The sequence below is a fragment of the Mastacembelus armatus genome, chromosome 18 (assembly GCF_900324485.2).
Source record: "Mastacembelus armatus chromosome 18, fMasArm1.2, whole genome shotgun sequence".
Lineage (NCBI taxonomy): Eukaryota > Metazoa > Chordata > Actinopteri > Synbranchiformes > Mastacembelidae > Mastacembelus > Mastacembelus armatus.
The window spans coordinates 10,600,449-10,624,616 of record NC_046650.1 but is presented as its reverse complement, the minus strand read 5'-3'; the positions used below and the strand labels follow the sequence as shown (position 1 = coordinate 10,624,616).

The 24,168-nt window shown below is 37.9% G+C and overlaps 1 protein-coding gene and 4 non-coding genes across 5 annotated transcripts; 1 reads left to right on the top strand and 4 right to left on the bottom strand.

Annotated features, from left to right (window-relative positions):
- The first annotated feature begins 781 nt into the window (after positions 1-781).
- On the top strand, positions 782-22,372 carry adisspb (adipose secreted signaling protein b). The gene is made up of 6 exons (XM_026298793.2): positions 782-1,110; positions 3,942-4,045; positions 9,881-10,020; positions 14,088-14,226; positions 16,052-16,174; positions 20,316-22,372. Exons 2-6 carry the CDS (start codon positions 4,027-4,029, stop codon positions 20,414-20,416), a joined length of 522 nt encoding a protein of 173 aa, XP_026154578.1. The 5' UTR covers positions 782-1,110; positions 3,942-4,026; the 3' UTR covers positions 20,417-22,372.
- trnag-gcc (transfer RNA glycine (anticodon GCC)) lies at positions 16,849-16,919 on the bottom strand. The gene has a single exon. It is a non-coding gene; the product is annotated as a tRNA-Gly (tRNA).
- Positions 18,162-18,232, bottom strand: trnag-gcc (transfer RNA glycine (anticodon GCC)). The gene has a single exon. It is a non-coding gene; the product is annotated as a tRNA-Gly (tRNA).
- trnag-gcc (transfer RNA glycine (anticodon GCC)) lies at positions 18,467-18,537 on the bottom strand. The gene has a single exon. It is a non-coding gene; the product is annotated as a tRNA-Gly (tRNA).
- trnag-gcc (transfer RNA glycine (anticodon GCC)) lies at positions 18,770-18,840 on the bottom strand. Its single transcript has one exon. It is a non-coding gene; the product is annotated as a tRNA-Gly (tRNA).
- Positions 22,373-24,168: the final 1,796 nt, after the last annotated feature.

The following is a 24,168-nucleotide window of genomic DNA, read 5'->3' as shown; positions in this document are numbered from 1 at the left end:
GCATTTATCCAGTGTTTGTACTTTTTCTTTATGTAAGCACAGCTACACCTACTTACAGATCCTATAAATGAGACATCTCGACATGCATCATCAAGAGACAGCAATAGCGACGTTATATTATGTGTGTTGCTGTGTATTTACACTTTTTCAGTACTGAAAAATGACTCTTGCGATTAACTGTGTAAAACACTATACGGTTTTTCTATGTATTTATTTTGTCTATTTAAATAATATGACTGGTGCATTAGATTAGGTTCAACTTTGTCATTACACGTCTACCAGTACAAGGCAACGAAATGCATCTAACCAAAAGTGCAATTAGCAACAAGTGCAGTATCTACAGTATATGATCTACAATATGTGAGAACATATGTGCTTAACTCTTTCATAAAAGAACACTTAGTAATTCAATGTATAAAAAAAGATCTTAAAAATTGAATCCAAATTTAGAGACACATGGTGTTCACTAGATGAGAAGCATATGAAAACATAAATCTAAAAAGTGATAGTTGTCAGACACGTAAAAAGCAGAACATTTGCCTCTGATATGTAGTGATATAAAAATGCATAAAATAGATATAGTGCTTTTAATTTGTTAAGTACAGTACTCAAGGGGAATGTAGTTTGTTTACCTCTGTAGGTTTGGAAACTAATCGTGTAAAAACCCTTAAAGAAAACAGGTGTTAAATTTCACTCTCCTCACAGTCACCACTAGATGGCGCTATCGCCAAAGCCCTGGTGTCCGGAGATGCAGACATAGGTCAGCTCTTGTTTTACACCCACTTCTGATCCTCGGCGATTCAGACAGTGGTGAGGCGCTGTTCACATGTCAATAACAGCTCGAGGTTTATTATTGATAATCATCAATTATAAGTAGTGCCAGAGGTTTCGCGAGCGAACCACGTGATCAAATGCGGAAATTGCCCTACAGATAAAGTGCGGCGGAGAAAAGAGGGGGACTGGAGGATTTGGTGTCCGTTTGTATTTTGAGCCGGTGCTATTACGAGCCGGACTCCCTTTACCAAGTCAGACTAACAAGGGCATAAGACGACGGCTTCTGTTATCTGGCCACTTAAATACACGACTTTGACCTGCCGTGAGTGAAGTAAGGTAAGCATGAGGGACAAAGACAACAATGCGAAACAAATGGTCGCGTGACAGTTTGCGTTGACGCGGTAACTTTTTAAAATTAAGGTTACTAGCATCTAGGAAGGACAGGGTCGTCCATTTGGACAGCTAGGGGTAGCTAACACGTACATTTATGTTATTGCTGAAAAAGTCACTGTATATTTAACGTTATAGCCACTGGTGCAAAGTGCATAACGTTAAGTCCATTAATTCAAGTAGTGTAGCTACTTCAATACACCTCAGAGATTCTTGTAATTCAGCTTTTTTACTCTTACTTCACTGCATATCATTGGTCCAAGTTACCACTTATTATGCAGTTTACGTTTATGAATGCAAAATGTAATCAGTAAATAAATTGCGATGTAATATTATAGCTGAAGCTGCTCCTGCAGTATATGTCATAATTATATTTAGGTCCAGCTGTGACATCTGGACACAGAAGTCTTCTGCACATGAATGCACCAATAATTTCAACCCAGTAATCTGATTTAACATTGTATGACTATTACATTTTAGGTTCTTTTGTACTGGCTCTGCATGAGTACTTTTACATTTGACACTTTTATATTTGCATACTTATAGTGTACTTGTGTTACTCGTTTAATATTTTGAATACCATTACTTGTAATATCCTGTATTCTTGCTCTTTTTAAGTACAATATCCACCATTGTTTATGTATCTTATGTTATTGATTCATATGTCACTTTCAGTATATTACAATTTTATTTTCTAATTATATGAATATTATACAACTGAAAAGTATAATAACATGTTTTTTGGTGTTTTTACAAAGATATAATGCTGTACATTCTGTATAGGGTTAACAGTGTAGTGAGATCATGTTGATTTCGTAGTGACTGTCGTGTTTCCTGTTCCACCCCATGGGTGCCAGTTTCACATGGAGTAGAGCAAATCACTTTCCCAAAATAACAAGCATAAATTCAAAGAAGGAGATGAGTACCTGTTGCTGCTCTTGGCGGCATCTGCAATTTTAATTTGACAACGCTGCTGCAGAGCTGAGGGAGAGCTGTCAGCAACAAAGCCTGGCTGGGCTTCAGGATTTAAAACAGGTGGTTTAGCATGCAAATTAAGCTCAACGCTCACACACTTTGAAGGTCGTTGTATAAGGAACAAGACTGTATAGGCAGTCAGATGATCAGATAGGTTGTAAACAAACCAAAAGTGTAATCAGATTATTTAAAATAATTTACTTGAATGTAAAACTGAAAACTGTGGCTCAAAGGTGTCTGTAGTAATTCATTGCACAGGAATCGTATTCACAGGTATGGTAACACTAAATCGAACAAGGACATTTGTAGTGATGGATATTTGGGACAGACAGTTTGGGCAGAAACTACTTTTTGCTTTTGTTTTTTCTTGCACATAAATTTGCTAACTTGTGGTTTAAAATCTGTCTGATTTCTTGTGTTTCTTGTCTTGTGGGATTCCTTTGTAATGATGTTACTGCAGTCACAGGTCACAGGTGTGTGCAGGTTTATCGTTGTCAACAGCAGGGCTTGTCACGATTATGAAAATAAGCCAGGAATTTTCCATTAGCAAGTGGAAAATCGATAAAGACAAAGAAGATACTGTAACTTTTGTTAATGAAGTGGATACGGCAATACTCACCTGAAGCATTTATTAAAACCCTGATAAGGTCGCAAAATTTTTTTGATGTGTTTCTGTCCCATCTAATCAGACATACTTTATGTGTCGCACCAGTGCTCTCACAGCTGGAAGCGTGTACATCTGAATCCCATCAGTGGTTTTCTAATCATCAGTGGTTTTCTAATCATAGCGACCCATTTAGGCACTCTACATAGCACTGATAGTGCACACTGTTAAAAATGGATCATCCTCTGATACCACACTATTCTCAGTGGATGTGATATTGTAACTTTTTTGTTCTGTTATGTGGCACCTGGCAGGAAAAGTGACTTTGGTGCTAAAAGAAATGAAGGAAATGCAAATCCAATATGATTCATGTGGTCTTTTGCTTCAAAGATGTGAGTCCTTACAATAGAAGGAACAATTAAACATACATCCTATTAAAAGGGACCAGAAAACTCTAAAAACAAGGCTTCCCAAGATTCAAAACTCTCATGCTTGATTGGGTTAAGAAGCCCATGAAGCTGATTTTCACAAAGCACCAGTACAAATGCTTTCGTACTAATCAAAGCATTAGCTGCTGCCAAACTGTTTTGGTAACTGTGTGGAGATTTAGCAAACTCTACTGTTTTCACTACAATACTACCACTGCTACACTTAGTAATATTAAATCTACCATTGTGAGCATGTGCTATTGATGTATACCCTATAAAACTGACCTGTTGTTTATTATAGATTAAATAGACTATAGCACTCCACTGTGTATTATGTATTTTCTATGTTTCAGTATTTATATTATGAAGCACCTTGGAGAGATGTGATGAATATTCTCCATATGTGCGAAGCCCACGAACAACAGCTTCAGCCTCTAGTTAATCCTCTTAGACGGTTTTGTTGTTTTCCTTTAATTGAAGTCTCTGTTTGTCCCTGGTACTCCTGGGCTGACCAGTACTGCACAGCTGTGCTCTCAGCTGAAATACAGGCTAACCTGGGGTTTTGGAATTAGAAAGAAAAACACACTGGCTGTAGTGAGCCATTATTTTTTTCATTTTATTTCTATCACATGCACATCCTTCACCTCCCTTCTTATATTCTGTGTGCTTCTGTTGCTCTGAACATTGCTTCCTGTTTTCTGCCTAGCTTTTGCTTTGTTTTGCTCAGTGCTTCTTTCTCATCATCTCCTCTGTCCTAACTTGTTTTTCAGGGTGTTTCTGAGTTCACACTGTTGAGATGACAAGGCTGTGACAGTGTGTGCGCGAGTGTATCTGTATCGGACCAATTCCTCTGACATGGCTGCTGCAAAAAAGCGTGAGTTATTACTATTGTATTCACTGCTTATTGCAATTATTGTAACTTTTCATATTCAAACTTTAGCTCCCTCAAGTATTTCAGTAACAGTAAGTCAAATGGTGATTTTCTTCAGGTCTAGGAAGCAGGAGAAAGCAATTTAAATTGTAGATACCACTTTTAGGTGGTCAGAAGAAAGACCAGCTAATATTCAACATGTGGACAGCCCAGTCTAACCCAGTGTCAGCTTGTTAGGATTAAGTGCTTTTGCTTGCTGCTTAAATGGCTACTGAATAATTAAGCACTTTGTTTATGTTTTCCGTTTCTTTCCTTTAGATTTAATTTGAAAGTTCAGAATCAAAAACACTTTATCTAAATTTCTTTTCTGAGTGGTTTGCTGTACATAAATTAGACTTCCTTAAATTTTTGTAATGTTGTAATATTGGATGTCCATGTTAAAGCCAACCCAACTTTAGGTGAACATATGTTAAAATGCTCCCTGTAATGCAAAAAGTCCAGGTTTCAATCTTCTTCTGCAAATGCTGGGTTCCAAAGGTTTTTTTTTTTCTACTTTCCAACGCTCTGACCTTTCCACCAGTCAGACAATCTGGTGGCATTTTAGCATAGTCAATTAAGTTAAAATTCACAGTTGATTCCTCTCACAGCTGGGTGTGTTAGTGCTGGCATATCTGCAGCCTTACGACAGATTTTTGTTGAGGCAAACAAATGTATTTCCTCAAAATTAGGAAAGACACAATGAAAAACATTGGTAACAAAGCCAGCAAGAGAGCAAGAAGTGACAGAGAGAGCTGTAAATGACTCATCACATTATTACTACCATGAATAAGCCTCAGTTCTGGAGTCTGGATACTTATTGTCTCCAAGGACCATTCTGCAAACCTTTGTTTGGTTTGACAAGGTCACCGGTGCAAAGAAAGCCTCTTTATTGACTTTTGCCAAATGTATTTTTCTTGTGTCTGTAATGGTCTGAAATGGCACAGGAAGAGTGTTTGCTGTCTTTTTAAGGAGCAGTAGGAATGTGTTGCCACCTTTGGGAAAACAGAAGTAGGCTGTTTTATAAATGTGAGTAGGAAATATTTGTTTTTGTGACCGCTGGATAATATTTCAACAGGCAAGGTTGCCAAAGAACCACACTAATTTGTCTTTCACATTGTGTTTGCACTTATGTGGATATATTTGGGAGAGGAGATGTGGAAGGAAAAAGTAGATAAAAGCAGATATTCATTTGTACAGTCTTAACTGTGAAGCTGGCCAGCAGTGCACTTAAAACATAATGGATTTTGCCTATTTACAAAGGCTGCCAAAATTGGTGTTCAGTTAGTGATGTGTTCACTTGCTGGAGAAGCTTGCAATTTCTAGTTTGAGGAACACTCACATTTATCAGCAAGAGGGAAATTTAGTAATGTGCAGAAGCCACAGACATGGGGAGAAAGAGTTCGGAAAGTAGACACCTGATACAGTAGATGGACATAGCAATGTAATATTCAGCAGAGCACAAGCAGATACACTGACAGACAGATTAGTGGAGCACCAGAAGTAGATTAATGTGAAATAAGCCAGTTCACTAGGTTGCGCATGTTAATTTGTGTGTGTAGATGCATTTGTGCGATTATGGGTCTGCCACTACAGAGACAGTAAGTGTGGGTGTATGTCCCTGCTCTCACTTTGTCTGGGATTATCAATCCCTTCTACAAGGCCACAGACCTCAGTATTGCAGTAATGAGTGTGACACAGAGGCTTGATCCAGGGCTCTGCTACTGCTTTAACACTGTTGGTGTGCGTGCGCGGGAGTCCATCAAATACAGATGCGTCAGCACAGAAAGAGAATGAATAAAAAAGAAGGAAGCAGTTCAAACAATGCAATAAAATGTGCCAGTGAAAGATACGTTTCCCCCATGTAGAGTAGCAGCCAGCAGCATCACAAATGAATAATCATAGTGACAACATTGGAGGTGAGACCTGTGGCACACACTGTGAGAGATGACACTGTGTACATTATACAGTATTACTACATAAATACTGTGCAACTGACTTATTCACTCTAAGGAAATAATGGCAAATAGTTGATCACTCAAACAATAATCAGTGGTATGTTAACACTACCAGCGCTGAATGATCTAGCTCCTGTTGAATTTTACATTGTGAACATCATTTATATTTATTGATCTTTTCCTGGGGTGATGAGTAGATGCTTTGTTAAAGAAAATTACTGCTTAGGATGTTCCAGGAAAACTTCTGAACAGGATGGGACGAGTAGTGATTTATTACCCTCCCTGGTGTTGTGAAATAGAACGAGGTCTTTTGGATAAACAGGGTTCTGGAAGTAGTAATTACATGAACTTTGCACAGATAGTGTAAGGTGATTAAAGACAGGAGCACATCCATACTTGGATGACCAAGACTCTTCTGGCATTACCATTACTATCTCTGTGTATTTCTGTGGTATCAAGTCAAAGTTATAATTCCAGAAATGAAAAGTAGTACAACACCACTACTGCTAAAAAAAAAACACCTAAGAAACGACAAACCTAAAAAAACAATTAATCACTGTGCTTCAAATTCTTTTGCGACTTTTAAAGTGATCTACAGTTTTAAATATATTTAGTCTTGGATTCGGGGTCAAGTTAATTTGGCACTGTTTAGTTCCCACGTGAAAGAATGAAGCATTGTTACTTCTCTACAGCTGTGATTGTGCCTCTGACTGGTTTTTGAAGCAATAAATCTGAGGCTGAGTGTTTGTTTCAAAGCCAAACTTTGTTTCTGCAGTTTGTCGGAAAACAAATTTGTAAAAAATAGAACAAATCATGGTTTAATATTGTTAGATTATCTGACAGACATTTGTTTCTGTGTTTAGCAACACTGAAGGTATGATTAAAAGAAATATTTTAAAAACCAATAGCAACTTTATAGTGATATGGAAAAAAACCTACATGAATCCATTATAAAGGCAATGGGGCTAAAACAGGGTGATTACATGCTGCTGCAGTTTCCATATTGTTATACATTTGGGGTTATGAGGTTAACAACTAAAAGAGCCATTAAATGTTTCGGAAACGTTATCTTCTAAAACAACCTTTCTGTGCAAGAATGAATTATCTGTCAGTCCCTGAGGCATTTCTCCCTTTTAAGGGAGCACAATCAATCAGCACAGCTGAATAGTATTAGATTAGATATATTCATGCCTCTGATAGTTTTGCCCTAATAGTTTCATATTGCTTGGATGGAAAATGTCTCACTTTGGAGGAAGTTAAGCTGGACAAATGAAAGCCCCCCTCTCTTAATAGGCTCCACACTATGGTATTTATCACTAACTGTTGATAAGCTGTTTACAGTATGAAAGGATGCCATTATTAAGATTAGTGTTTGCCAAGTTTCCATCTGTCATTCATGCATTTATAGGAATATGCTAAAGTTCAATGCATATATGCTCAAAGATGTTCAACAGCTGCCTAACCAATCATTAGATACATTGATAAGAAAGCTTACATTCAGACATCGACCTAGCTGACCTGCTAGCATTTCTCTGGATTTGGGAGAGGAAGGAAGATCATGTTGTATAGGATCACAGTAATAAAATAAAATAATCTTTTATACTACATATCCTACATCTTCTGTATCTTTTATAAGAACTTCCAGCTTGTATTGTTCAAATTGCCAGATATTTTGATGTGGTATGTAGAGCTTCAGGTATTAAACAGCATTACTTATTTCCACTTTCCATTTCTACCTTCACATACGGAGCATGATGTAACAGCTGAACTCATTATTGTGACCCAAATTGCAGATAGCAAGGGTTTCTAATCCCTAATATGAGTCTAAATAAAAGTTTAATAGAACTGGGCCCAAGTGAGATGGCAGCAGCCTGTGCTTCATGTAATGCAAGAATGTAAGGCAGTATATGAATTCAATTAAATGGGCTGAAGCAATTTACAATTATTTACACTTGTCTCTTTGATATTAACCACAGTGTATTTAAAGCACACAGTATAAACATCAGGATGTGATGTTTATTTCAGTAATATTTTGGCCATAATGTCACCTTACAAAGGATTTATGGTGACTGAATTATCAAACAGCTGCTATTCAGGTATCACTAGACACACAGCAGATTATTATTACAGAACGACTATCATTTATTTGAAGACGTGTTTCTTACCATGTGGAAAATGTAAATTCAATGTTCAGCCTCCTTTTGTGGCCCTAATTTGGCTGCCACCAAATCTTGACGCCTTTATAGCTGCTAAATGCCCCATTATGTTTACCAGCTAGTTACTGGCACCATGCTGGGAACTTTCATCTGGTCCATCTGATGAAACACGTTGACTAACACATGCAGTACACTTTTCCAACAAGTTTCTGGGAGAAATGACATTCCTATTCAAGTGATCGATAAGTCCCAGTGCCTTTGAAAGAATGGCCTTCTATTAATAGAATATTTAATAAACATTTGAAAGGTTATTTAAATGTGGCAGAGGTAGCCAGCATGTTCTTCATATTGTTTATCTTTGTCATGTTGTTTAGCTTCTGTACATGTTTGTCTCTCTTGACAACTGGGGAAATTATGCTGGGTAAACAGATCCAAAGCACTTTCAGAAGAAATTCAAACAAATTTGTTGTCTCTGAGAATTAATATTTTTAGGGATGAGGGGGTTTATTTGGAGAACAAGTTTCCATTCTCCCACGCTGAGAGTGAAGGCCTGGGAAGGAGAACAATAAATATCTACATGTCTCAGTGTCATAAAAAAAGCACCAAAACCTAAAGGGAAATAATGTTTAGTTTGTAAGCCTAACCTTTTTAACTCCTTCGTTTTGACACAGGGATCTCATGATAACTGGCATATAGGACTTTTTAATATAATATTACTGGAAAGAAAAGAAAATTTGTGGCCTGCCCAGAACCCTGACCTTAACACCATCCAATATGTTTGTGGTGAAGTGGGATGGCGACTGTGGCCCAGGCCTTATCGACCAGCATCAATGGCCGACCTCACTAACACTCCTGTGGCTGAACTGGAACAAATTCCTGCAGCCAGGTCCCAAAATGGTAGAGACCTTTTCCAGAAAGGCGAAGACAGCAGATTTATACCTATGGTGTGAGAATAGCTGAGGTGGAAAAGTTGACCTATTAGTAAAAACAACAAAAGTGTGGTACAAATAGATGAAGCATGTGAGTAAAACCTCACTGAAACTTCTGTTCAGTTAATGAAAAGAAAATCGGAGCGGATCAGATCTCTATGGACCAACAAGGAGACTGTACGTGACACAAAATCAAATGCCATTCCATCATGTTTTGGTTTTTGAAATACGTTTTGTTGTGCAGTATTTGTTTGCAGTGGTTTAAATGGCACTTCACCTGAGAATTACCACCATAAACTTTTTATTTCAGTCTAGTATTTGCAAAGCAGCAGTGATAGAAATTTTATTAAGTTACAAAGCTTTAATTTGCAGCTTTTTGTTTTTTTTTTTCTTTTGGGTTTTTAACTTTGTTCTAAAATTTATGAATATAATGTCTACATCCTTTTCTCTTTGTTTTTTCTTAGGGAAAAAAAGTCAAAAACCTTTCAAGTGTTAATTCTGTTTCATCTTTTCATGTCTACTTTCTCTTTTATTTTTTATCGTGTTTCCTGTTGCTTTAGTCCTGCCAGCACTGTTCTTGCTCACTTACAGTTCTAGGAGTATTCAGACTACCAGAACAGGTTTGAGTAACTGTCTTGGTGAAGTTCTCCACTGCATTCTCCTTTATGTATATGAAAGGAGATACCTGCCGTTCTTTAGTGTATCCTTTCCTTCAGTGCATTCATGTCTGACCTTTCATGTCTCTTCCATCTTTCTCAGGTTGTGCGAAGGCAGGGGGCGTGCGCTTCTCAGAGGAACCTCCCGCTGCTGGCGCCCCATCACATGTTCACTTCGATGAAAAGCTGCATGACTCCATCGTCATGGTGACTCAAGAGGATGATGGCAACTTCATGGTCAAGGTGGGTTTAGACACTTGATAGGCATAGTTGATGTGTGAGATCTGTTTTGAGTTCCCCCAGTTTTCATTCTATTTATTTTGTTTTCCCTAATTGTATTTTCTTATATATATATATATATATATATGTATTTGTTGTCATTGTATTGCTACCTATCCCTTATACATGCTCAACCCCAAAAATGGGCTTCTGCTCCGGTGTATGTTCTGTTGGAAATGTTCAACAAACAAGAACTCTCTCCACCATCTTAGCATCAGTGTTATGCTCAGTCACTGCAAAGTCACATCTTATAGGTGCTCTGCTGTAGTACACTAAGGGAATGTTTCAAACTGAGTGATTCGTTTTTGTTTTCTGTTTTTGATAAGATCACACAATCATTTAAATTTGCTCATAAAATAATGATGAAAACACAGTGTCAGTTTAAGATTCAACAGCTTAAAGGTCGGTGGCCAACACATTTTATACTACACAGACAAAATATTCCAGATTATTTTATTTTAGTTTTTGTTGAGGGCCAATTAGCAAATGTTGCATGATAAAACACAAAATTAAGATGGTGAGCATGGTAAAAAGCAGCTGAACGTCATATGTTGTCATTGTGAGCATTTTTATATTGTGATGTTGGCATCGAGTTCAAAGCACTGCTGTGCATTAGTAGAGGCACACAAAGCTGTTTAGCATGACTGCGGACTTCTAGCCGTGTTTTTAAGTATTGGATGAAGACAAAAATAGTATAACAGTAAGAACATAGCGCACACATGAGTAAGAGTGGCTAATGTGCAAGCTATTAAGAAGCACTCGTCTAAATGTTGAAGGAAAGACATGGACACAGGAGGACCAACCACATGATTTATCTAACAACTAATGGAGTTGTTTCTGTTCAAGTGGCTGGCACAGAAAATCAGCTTTTGAAAAGCTGTCCTGCCTGCACTTAGAATAGGTCCTAGAATAAATGATACCAATATTACACAATGACTGAAGCTGTATTTGTTGTCATTTTCTGGCTATTTCACTTCCACTGGCAAACCTAACCTTCCTGCTTTGGTAAATTCAACATCCAAAAAACTTTCAGAGGGATTTCAGGCTAAACTTTTTTTTCTTCTACTATTTCTCAGAGGAAAATCCCAAAGCAAAGTTACGGACATGGTCACAGTAACTAAGCCTCTCCAAGCTTTGAAACAAATTCACAGCCAAGTCAGTTTCTTAAAAGCTGTGTGTGCATGTGGAGAAGAAATCTTGGCTGTAGAGCAGCACGTTGTTGTGAGTGTGTGCGTGTTTCTCAGAGCTCTTTAAGCATGCGTTAGAGTGGGCACAGAGTACTGTCAGCCCGGCATCGTGGCTCATTGTGAAGCCAATGGGAGGGTGGTGGTGGTGGTGTGTTGCTATGGAAACAGCTGGGGGGTGGCTTGCCGATCCTTGCAGACAGGCCGAAGATGAGGTGGGAGTGTGTGAGGTGGAATATGCAGGCACACAACAGCTGTATCAGTTTTGATTAGGATAATAAAGAAGGGGATACAAATGAGCAGCTGTCAGTGCTGCAGATATCGGCTGGGGAGGTGTGAGGCCATGTATTTAAATAAAATTATTGGAATGAAACAGGACAGCCAGTGCTTGTGAACTTTCACCACCACTCAGATCAAATGCTCTTCCACTGATAACCAGTAGGTTTACAAGCACATTAACTACAATCTTGTTACTGTGAGTAACCAGATTAAGTGTTAATGAAAGTAGGATGTTTGGTGTGTAATAGTGACTGACATATATTTTTAACCTAAAGCAGCACTGATCTATCTAATCTATTTTTTGTATTAATATATCAGATAACTGTAATGTGAAGGGTGACCAACCCATCGAGAATCATCACTAATGAAATCTTCCACTCACCAGCACCAAACAAACAACTATTTGGTGAACATGATGCATTTTGCAGCTAAAAAGCAGGATTTTTTCAACTTGCCCCAGAAAGAATTAATTTACACTGTTCAATGCAAAAAGAAAACATTTTTATAGAGCTACTTCTGACTGTTTATTTTGGTACCTTTGGCTTTGCATCTGCTTGCCTCAATGACCTTTGTGGTGTGCATAATCAGAGCATGGACAGAAACCAGAGTGAACTGTTTACATACCACAGCAATTCTGAAAGTTCAATAACTGATGTGTTCATAGACTTATGTTTACCCTGATTATGACTTTAATTGAAGTAAGATAATCCACTTAAGTTGTATGTCAGAAGGCTGTGCTTGCATTGCCACTAACTGAAAACCAGACCTTAAACAAGCTCACAAATGGAGCTTAAACATCAGTGGCTTGCCTACTATCCATTTTATTTCCAGACCACGTTCATTTCAATGAAAGGGCCCTCATGTAAAGTTCTCAACTTCCTACTTTGTAGTGTTGTTTTATGTTCACAAATACTGGCTGAACTGTCTTAGTCAACTGGAATGACAAACAACTTCATAAAATGTTGGGTATTTCTTTTCAACTTGTCAGAAGAATTACATTATTGTTCTGGATGAACTTTGAATCGTTTGTGTGTCTGGTTGCATCCAACTACAGTGTTAAACGCTGTAGATCTTTAGAGACAACATGTTACTGTCAACATGCAGTAATTCATGCACAGATGACTGCCTAAGTAGACAGCGTCAAATTGCTTACTTATTGAATTCATTTGTCACTTTTCAGTGTTTGAGATATTTCACGAGCTCACAACCTCTTTTGTCTAAATCTGCAGTGTGAACGTCATATTAAATCAATTTTTCAGTGACAGTTCACAGTCTCTGGACATGCGTAGGACAGCGCTCACAGAATGATTATTGTTTTTCTCTGCAGCGCTCCTCCAATGTTCCCTCTCTCTCTTCTCATTTATTGCTGTTTTCAGCCTCTGCTCTGCCCATTGCTAGAACCACAAGTCATGTGGGGCAGAAAGCCAGCGTTTGCAGCTCTAGCTGGAGGGGCTTTGGGTTTATCTCTTCTTGCCTCTACTTCCCTGCTGTCACCTTCTCTCTTTGGCTGTCTCTCCTTTTTATCCTGTCTCCTCTGTGAGGCTTTCCCTGCTTCTCTCTGATGATTACCTCATGAATTTTTCTCTTTGCTAAATATTATGCAGCTACCACTACTTCTCACCCGTCTCTACCTCTCTGTTGATTTTTCTCTCACTTACCTACCTTTATAGTCTTATTTGTATATAAGCAATAATTCAGTTATGCTTTTGTCAAATTAATCATAACAACACTATTGATCCTCAGTGGGGATGAGCTAAAAAAATGATGCCTTGAGTGTGAACATAATACAGCTGCTGGACTTCTAAAATACTATCACACAAGGTTGTATCAGCCAGTCTTGGCTTGTTTCCTGGTTACCATTCAACTCCAGAATTGATTTTGAGGATTTTACTGATCACCTTGAAAGTAGTTCATGGTGTTATTCCCAGCTCTGCTGCAATTGGTATTTTATGTGAAATGTGTGACCAAGAATGCAATTTTGAAATTACTGACAAATATCTGTTTCTAAATTTGGAAAAGTAATACGCTTTGCTGATCCATGTGAACAGTATAAGAAATATTGCTGTTTGACTGTGATTTAGATCTTTCTGACCTTTGATCCTGCATCTTGGGGGTCCATGCTGGCCTCCATATTTGGCTGCTGTAAAGTCTCCACTATAACCTCCATACTGATGCAGCAGGTGGTGTAGGTGAATAAGATTAGGCTCTTGAATTTAAATGAAGTGCAGAAAGTAATTCATTTTTATTTTCCACCAGGCTAGAATTGCCAATCTGGAAGAGGTGAGGGGATTAAAACTACCAGAGCAATAATGAATTATTTCAATTAAAGGATTCCTTCAAGTAGAATTCCACCCCACGAGTGGAATATTTATGAGAATTAGTTATTCATGTTGCTCATAAAAATATTTTTTATTGAGCTGTAGTAAGCATAGACTGTGGACAATCTGATTTCCTTGAGTATAGATCTCTCTGTTATTTTCTCAACAGACTCTTTTCCTGTGGTGTAATGGGATTAATTCAAAATTTGTTGTTTGCCTTTCTAAATATCTCTTCCTTTCTTGTGCTTAGGTTGGCTTCCTAAAGGCGCAGCACAGGTATGAAATAGTGTTCACCTTGCCTGAGGTGCCAGTTCTGGGGAAGGATGTGTGTCCAGCACCAGTACCCAGTCCTCACCTCCGGATTACTGATATCACACCGGCACCAGAGGGTAAGATCATGAATATGGAAAGCAAAACACAGTAATTACAGCTTCTTCTGCATCTAAAATAATACACTTCTAGGATAAGATAATTCCACTTCCCTTAAAGACTGAGAGCAGAAAAATCCAGGGGAAAACAAGGAAAAATTACACTTCAGAAAACAGGCAAGCATGTAAACATTTTGATCAACCTCCCTTTGCCGATACGTAGTGTATAGTTAATCTTCCTAAGCCAAGTACAATGCAACAAACATTCAGTGTCTTATAACGGATAAACAACAGGTTTGGTATGTGTCTGGTTGTGAGCGAAATATTTTACAAGTAATTCTCAGCAGCACTGTTACAGGCTGCTGGGGTACCAGATGGCTGCGGATTACAGAAACAGACAGTTCAGACAGTGTTAGCTTAGCAATCAATCTCTGAGGAATCAGAAAAACAAAACTGACTTTATGTGCTTCCCTGTGTTTGTGTTAAATTCCTGTCACTTATCATACTGTCAAAGGTGCTAAACCCCAAACATGTGGCTCCTGCATGTGCTAAAAAACTATAACAACAATATTGAATGTGTGAGTCTTTAATGCATTTTCCCTCATCAGTAAACCTCCTCATTTCTTTCAGCATACTGTCACACCTTTTAAATTGTGCTCTGGTGAGACTGTGAAGTTGTATCAGCTTATGTCATCAGCAGATGTGTCTGTTTGTTTATTTAATATATTTGAGACTATACACAGTCAGCTGTGTTTGTGTATTTTTCACCATGCTGATATTTTGTTCTTTTGGCCGGTCTGGTATGGAATGAGATTTGAAACAATAAGAACTGAACAGAAATGAGGACATTGAAAGTAGGGCTGCAATGAATCGTCAAGTAAATCGATGAATTTGATTACAAAAAATGCTTGAAGCAAATTCTTAATCATTGTCTCTGATCACTGTAATCACTGTCACACAACACATTTCAGTATCAAAAGTTGGCGCTGTGGCAGAGAGCAAAACCATCGGTAAAAGGCAGAAAATGTTCAAGGTTTGAGATTGTTTCAAACTTAAAAAAGATGACAACATGGTGCGATGCATGTATTAAAAAGTAGAAGTGGCGAACCACAACTGCACTTCGCCATTGCTTCAACATCTGAACAGAAAGCATCCAGTTGTGAACCAGACTGGCTCACCCAACGGAGCTGACACAAGGTAACATAATTTCCAGGTAACCTGTTGTTTCTGTCATGCATTACACAATAGTGTTGTTTAAAAATGCAAAAGTCTATTTCATCCACTTACTCGAGTAAGTGCTGAAATATTTGGTTGAAAACCCGACTCCAAAAGTAATCGATAACTGCGGCCCTAATTCAAAGAAAATAATTATTTTTTTAGTCTGAAGTCTCATTTTTTGGTTTCAGGTTAACCTTTAAACGTCACATGCATGCAGTGTCTATTTTCTAACTTCATTATAGTTTGAAATTCAGCTGAATGCAGAGAAAAACCAGGCTAGCGTCACATTTACAGGCTGAGTCCCCCTTCTGGCTATAATCAGTCTCTAGGAAGACAGTCACTTTTCAGCACAACACCCCTGGCAACAGTAGCTGACCAGTAAGAACGACGTACAGTAACAGTCACTGAAAAGTAGCTGGCCAATGAGGACATGTCATGTAAACCCGTCCCCACGAGACTTATGTGTCAGAACTGAAATTGGGGGAAAAAAAAAAAACTAAACTAAAAAACAGAAAATTGAAACTGAAAAAAATAATTTGCTTTCAATGTCCTCAGTTCTATTCAGTTCTTATAGGAAACTTAGTCTCTCTTTTTTCTTGTAATCTTCATTTCCGTGTGTTTTAAATAGGTCTGAAGATAACGTGTGAGTACATGGCCCAGCAGGAGGGAGTTCTGTGTGAGGAGGTGCTGCTGCTGAGCGAGACCAATGATGGCGTTTGTGTCAAAGTTAAAGTTCATGCCAGAGTCATGGGTGAGATAACTTTATCAACATGAATGCTCATCTCATTTTTATGGGGTGTCTGCGTATACAGCTAATATTGCCTTACACTCTATGCTGTTAATGATCTGTCATATTTTCTGAGTCTGTATGCAGTGGGTCTAAAAAAGTCTCAGAATAGTTTGCTTGGAAAAGGTAATTTCATATTTAAAAAAAAAGTTGAAGCTTGTTTGCTTACTATGTTTATTACAGCATCTCGGAGTCTTTAATTTCTGATTCTTTTAGTTTTTAAAGTTATAAGTTTCAGAAAAGCAGAAGGTTGCACTTGCAATATTTTTACTAGTACACTGCTGCCTCCTGCTGGAATAGGTCAGTTTGTGTCTTAAGTCATCAGTGATGGTTGTGTTGGTGAATGTTTATTTTTACTCACAACACGTGGCATTAGCATCTGTTTGATGCCTGTGTAAGTGAGGCAGGGATGAGGATTATGATTTGCCTCTTCCTCTGCTATTAGTGTAGCTCTACCACTGCTTTTAGACATTCGACTGAATGAGTAAAATGACTGTGCTGCAGTCAGTATTTCTAACAAAAAAATTTTTTTTATGACTACAGTCAGCTATAATGTGGTTAGTCTCCCAGTTCTACTGTATGGTGGTAATTGAGAGAGGAAGCAGAGAGAGAGAAAAAAAATTAAAAAAAAAGCATGTTGCATTGGCCGGGAATCGAACCCGGGCCTCCCGCGTGGCAGGCGAGAATTCTACCACTGAACCACCAATGCAGCCATAGTGAAATTACTGGATGATAAAAAATAAAGATTAAACAACCAATATCATCGTTTGGAAGGACCTGCACAGTCGGGCTTCGTTATGCTGTACATGTTAAGCCTTAAATGGTGGTTGTGCTGGTGTTTAATTTTCTTTGCTACTGTGGTTTTAAACAGCTGTCCAGATGTTTCTGTGTAACTGAGGCCTGTATGGTAATCAGATCAGCAGATTAAGCTCTGCCTGGTCTTCTGCTGTTACTCTTAGTCATGTTTATTGTTATGCTGTAACTGTTTATAATGTAATCAGTTAGTCAACTGACAAAAACTATTTAAGTAATTCATCAACAAAACAGAAAAATAATTTGCCCCTTCTAGTTTCTCAGAGGATTTAACTAAAAAAGAAAATGAATCTTTGCAGACCTAATAATTAAACTGCAATGGTTACATTAAGAAGACATAGATTTATTTATACGATTATTTGCTTCTTTCTTCTATTGAAAAAAATAGGCTATTGCATTGGCCGGGAATCGAATACAGGTGAACGGTACGCTAAAGTTGGATTGTTTGGCTCTGTGTTTAAAAGGAAGTAGCACACTGTTCACCACAGAAAGAAATTGAAAAGACAATTTGTTGCTGCACTTCCTTCTTAAGGCCTTTGCACTCCAGAGGAAATTTCCCGAGCAATTTAAAAAAATAAAAATAAAAAATTATTTTTTTTTTTTGACCACCTTATTAACTTTGTTTCAGCTAAGAGAGTTCATGAATACAAGGACCATGTATGGAAAAACAGCTGATTATGATACCCCACATTTTAAATTTTTATGCTTTTATTTAGTAAAATCTGCACACGGCCATCATCACTTGATGAGGAATCCAAAGGAGAGCGAGTCGTAGATAGAACGATGACGGTGTGTCTGTGTTGTAAGGCAGCTATACGGTACATGAGTGGAAATATGACCAATATGCTAACAATATCAGACGACATCATCCTTGTTGATTTTGAAGCATTTTCATGTAAAGACCAAGCACTACTGCCCGTTCAAAATAGAGAAAAGCAAGCACTGGGGATTTGTTGCTTATTCCTGTTGTACCAAACCTGTATTGAACTGTGACCCCAAAACCAACGTACGTACCAAACCATGACTTCTGTGTACTGTTCCAACTCTATTTTCTAACTAATAATACTGAGTGATATATAGAGAAATTGAAAAGGACGATTTGTCACCCCTTTGGATACGGGTGGGTGGGGGGCAGTATTGCATTGGCTAGGAATCAAACCTGGGCCTCCCACGTGGCAGGCGAGAATTCTACCACTGAACCACCAATGCATTCATGCAACTATTTTAACACTGTAAAAAGCAAAGGTTAAGCTAGACCTGGTTTACTTAGCTCTGTGTTTAAGGAAAAATGAAACACCTTGTTGTAAAGACCTTCATAATGGTCTGCTCAGCTGTACATAGACAAAATGTAAGAAATATTTTATAATACTGAGTGACACATAGACTGAAAAGGACACTTTCTTTGAACAGTTATCACTGGAGACTGGGGGAAGAAAAAAACTTTGCATTGGCCGGGAATCGAACCCGGGCCTCCCGCGTGGCAGGCGAGAATTCTACCACTGAACCACCAATGCATTCATGCAACTATATTTACACTGTAAAAAGCAAAGGTTAAGCTAGACCTGGTTTACTTAGCTCTGTGTTTAAGGGAATTTGAAACACCTTGTTGTAAAGACCTTACTAAAGGTCTGCTCAGCTGTTCATAGATAAATTGTAATAAATATTTTATAATACTGAGTGACACATAGACTGAAAAGGACAATTTCTTTGAACAGTTATCACTGGAGACTGGGGAAAAAATGACGTTGCATTGGCCGGGAATCGAACCCGGGCCTCCCGCGTGGCAGGCGAGAATTCTACCACTGAACCACCAATGCATTCATGCAACTATTATCACACTGTAAAAAGCAAAGGTTAAGCTAGACGTGGTTTACTTAGCTTTGTGTTTAAGGGAAAATCAAACACCTTGTTGTAAAGCCCTTCATAATGGTCTGCTCAGCTGTTCATAGACAAAATGTAAGAAATATTATATAATACTGAGTGACAGACTGTTCACACTGTAAAAAGTGAAGCATGCACGATTGCTTACTTTATATTTGGACAGACAGAACAGTTCTCCCTGTAAAAACATTCACAATGGTCTGTTCAGTTGTTTACAGACAAAACTGGTGCCTGTCGCAGCGGCATTGCTCGAACCAGGTGGTAAAGGATGCCGGCAAAAATTAAGAGCTTCATCAAATTTGTTCCTTTGCTGCAATGTCTTTTCCTCATATACTGCGTTTTGCTCTGTTGGCACTGAGCTTAATGTAACGTATCCAAACTTTTGATTTCTTTAGCATTTTATATGATGCAACAAGTTTGCAGTTTTTTCTTGGAGCCTCTATGTGTTTGTGTAACGTAAAGATAATTAATTTTTCAATCGGCATTCTCCCGAAATTATTCCCCAAATTAATTAATGCATAACGATTGTATAATCGTGAAACCGTGATTATTCCTGAGACGATAATCGGGGGGGGGGGGGGGGGGGGGGTTTCATGCTAACAGCTAATTGAACAGCTAACTTTAGTTAACTCACCAGGATATCGGTTGATCCTAACCATGTGTCGTGAAACCAGCTTTTTCCTCTTGGTCTAAGTCACTCCCATATATGCCCATATATCCCACACTCCTGCTTTAGCTGGGGGCTTCGCATCGCGCTCGGAGTTTTTTCCTCCGGAGCTAGTGCGCGGAAAGCCCCGAGTGATGCTTTCAAGGTCACTCGGAGATATGTAAACCTTTAAAGTAACCTTCGTAAATCTGCAACTCAGTAAATGAAAACAACCTGGGTTACTGTTACAGAAGAAATAATTTGCACAACGTGCTCTGGAGAAATTCATAGTAGTCTTTATTCTTAGTTATGTTTATAGCTAATAACAAATAGAGTTACAGAGAGAAATTAAAACAGAGGATCTGTTGGTGCAATCCTCTCCTATTTTTGTGTTGCGTTTGAGATGTGGAAAAATATATTGCATTGGCCAGGAATCAAACCCCAACTCCTGAAATGGTAGGAAAGAATTGTACCACTGAACCACCATATTATATTTATGTTACAATTATATTTTCTTCATTTTCTGCACTGTAAAAAGTGAAGAGTGAGCTAGTATCAGGTTATTCAATTGTGTACAGTGTGTTGTCAAGCTATTAGTAGGGTTGTTGTTGTTGTTTGATCACCAATGCATCTGCTGAAGTTCTCCCTGAATAAATTGCACATTAGTACACACAAATTTCTTTAACCTGTTAATTTCAAGTGCTTGAAAAGTGTTTAATGCATTTTTCAGATTGAGAAATGTATTTCTCTCTGCCTTTTATCTAGACCGTCACCATGGGACACCCATGCTGCTGGAGGGCGTTCGCTGTATTGGGGTGGAGCTGGAGTATGACTCTGAACAGAGCGACTGGCAAGGATTTGACTAATTCCAAGCTCCTCCTTTCCACTGAAGTACACACACATATACACCAACACTTGACATCATAGGGCCACACAACTACCAAAATACACACTTGCCATCTTTACAAACAGAAAACACATGTTCCCACTCATACACTTGTATGATTTAGTGCCATCTGCTGCAATTCACCGGTTTATCCCCTGGATATCTGTGTCCTGACAACATTTACATACAAAGTATTTCTCAGCTGTGATTTTCACCACATCAAAAACATATGAAGGGACATTTTGTCACTTTCTTTTTGCATTCAGTGGTTAACTGTATTGCCTCTGTGGTCCACTTCACTTTCCTTGTGTGCAAAATGTATAAGCTCTAGTAGATAATAAGGGCTTTTTCTTTATTAAAAATTCAATAAAAGTCTTGAAATTAAATCTAAAGAAATGAATGGACCTGCACAATTCAGGGAATGGAATTGAACTCAAGCAATGATGAGCCTATAATGTCTCTGTTTAACCATATGGGGGCACTGGAGACCAGTGTTGATTCATTTATTCTTTTTTTTTTTTTTTGGACAAGCTGCTTCGTGTGGTAACATTTCACCATGTAAAGGAAAAATCCAACTTTGACATTTTTAAACAGATGTAAAATCAAAGTATGTGAAGTCCAAAGCATTTCAGGGGCTGTAATTGACTTCACTTTACCTCAATCTGCCCTTACTACTTTTTTTTTTTCACTATGGGTATGAACTTGTTTCAATAGGTGGAGGTTATGGCATCAAGTGCAATGACAATAACAGAGAAGAACATATTTTATTATTTTTAATAATGCCTCAAAACAGCGCACGCCCCAGCTTCATGGCATCAATTTAATAGGCTTTGCCCCGTCTTTCTAAGATGGATTTTTCCTGTATTATGTGTGAAAAATAGTGCATCTATAATGAGGGATAGACACAAAAGTCAGATTCAGAGTCACTGGTTTAATATGTCAAGACACAGATTTTCTTTTTGTTATTGTATCTGTTATTGTCTCTTCTCTGGCTCCTGTGAGGATTTGCTACCGTTCTCTGTTTTATACAATTGAATTTTTAATTTCTTTGGCTTTTTGCACTGCTGGCCAGAAAAAAAAAAAAAAAAACATTACCATGGGCTCTGGTACATTTTAATTAGCATGTTTTCAATATATTATAATGTTTGGTACATTGAAGCCTTCAGTAACACACATGCTGCGACACAAGTGCCTTTCATGATCCCGCTCTGTTTTCTCACTTCAGTGGAGGCTGAAATCAACTGTAGACCCTGTCACACACTGTATCCACCAGACTAACACACAGTTTGGAGGAAGCAAAGTGAGTTTCAGGGCTGCACATGCTCAAACAAGGAGAAGACAGAAGAATGTGTCTGCTTCCAGGAAAGTGTTGCCATTACAATCCAGCGTAATAGCTGTGTGTCTTTTCAGTGTTATTACCCTACTTCTTCCACCTGCTTTTCTCAACCAGGTGTTTCTGACACTCTGTCCCATTGCTCTTATCACAGACAGGCAGACATGATCATCAGTAAATGTTTTCAGCAGCCTCTCAGCTCTGTTTAATTTGCATTTATGCTAAAGAAGCATGTGCCATCCCCCTTTTTGAAACATAAAACTTTCCTTCTTTGTTAATCAATTTTCACATTTGTTTGTTTTATGATCTGTTATACCTTATTGAATGCATTCAGCCTTAAAGAAATAGCGCTGTGTGTAATTCCTCTATTTCTTAGACCACTAGCTGTTGGTGTAGTGCTGATTAAATAGATTTATTTAATGTTTGCTTGTGCGTAATAGGTCAAAGTCTGGTTTGTTCCCTCTTAGTGTAAACCTAAAGTGCTTGATAGATTACTGTTTCAAGAATGTAGCGTTTAATCTGTTGATACCTGCTCCTTGTATGTGTGATTTGTAGTTTTTAATGTCAGAAATGAATAAACCCGTGGGAATGTTTGATTTTATTTCTTTGTGGCCTCTGTAATTTCACTGCTGTAACACTTGGTGGCAGCGTGCACCACCACAACACCCTTTGGTGGAAGCCCAAGTCAGTGTGACTTACAAACGCCCTGAGTAAAGTCTTTTTTTATGTGATCCCAATGAAAAAAACACTTATAGACATGACTTTCTTTGAATATAATCCCATCTACTTTTCAGATAAACGGGAAAGTCTGGTTTGTCTGGTGCGTTCCTCGATGAGCGGCACAGTTTCACCACAGTAACGAGCACTCTGCTGTTTAAAGCACAAAAGCTGTGATCATGTGAAACACTGTGTATTGCACATAATTGTTTCAGTGTGTAAAATCAGCCCAACAGGTGTCAGAACACACCTGTGTTTTTATATTCAACAGGTGAGCTACTGAGTCACTAACATGTTGTTGCCATTTAAAGGAATGTCTCCAGTATAATTTACTGTAAATAAGTAGCATTTACTTTTTTGTGTTTTATAAGTCAAATTTGATCATAAATCACAGTAATTCTACATTATTTATTTAAGGTTTGCTACATTTTATTATAATTCAGAGGTTTGCAAATGGGAAATTATTCCAGAACTATAGGCTTAAAAGTAATAAACCAGAGTAATTCATCTAACAGTAAACCTTCACTAAGAGTAGCTTGTACTCACATTTATTTGTGTCTGAATGAAGGTGTTGTTAGAGTGTTAGAATATTTCTGCTGAAACCAAAACAAATGAACAGGAGACCAGCAGGACTGTTCCAGTCAGTGCATGTGGATTATAGGAACAAAAGCTTTTAGTTTTTCACTTGATAAAGATTTTTTATAAATAATTAACTGTGAATTTGTGAAAAAACAGCTAAAACTTTATTTTTGACATTACTGACAAGATAGGACTCCGAACTCTTGTCAGCCGATCTTTAAAAACCATTATTTTTGACACTAAATGCTCCAACACACATCCCTGCGTCCTCATCATCACCGAACCAAAAACACGGAGGGACCCGATTAGTGTAAGAAAACACCGCGAATTTAATTTAGACTGTTAAACTGTTTTGATACGGAAAAAAACCCTTTAAGGCTCATGAGTTATTATTGTTGTGATTATTAACAGTAGTCGTGTATTTGCATTAGAGGCTCACATGGAGAAAATCACGTGTTGATATTTTCTGGTAACATAAAATGTGAGGCAAAAAGCTGCAGGTGGTTAAAAGGAAAAACGAATATTAAGACTTTACTTTACAGATATTTATCCTAAACCCCTCAGTTATTCGCTTAACGCTCAATAAACTATTTTGGGACTTGAGGCCTGGATAATGTTTCATTTGATTCGCGTCAAAATGGAAAATAAAGATGATTTTCTTCTGATTTTCTGTACTGACACGGTGTTTTGGCCGCCAGAAGATTTCACTGCAGTCATTATATATAATTCACTAAACGTAGCAGACCTAAGAGGCTTTTTATTTAGATACAACATGTGCACTCAAAAATAAGCCCAAGTTAGTAACAGATCTTAAAAATTTAACTACTAAAAATATATTTTTTTTCTAAGTATAATATTTGATATATTTCTAAATTAGGTTGAATTTCCACATTATAAACTGATTTAGTTTCCTCTTAACTAAGTTCAAAACTGTGCAGGCTTTTATTTTACTACGTGTGACCTTATTTGTCATGTGCCTTTGTCACTATTTCACTTTTGTTACATCATTTGAGTTCTGGGACAAAACCCTGAGAGACCTGTAAAAACAAAACAAAACTATTCAGGGGGAATGAAAAATGACATTTGATTAATTTGCTCCTAAA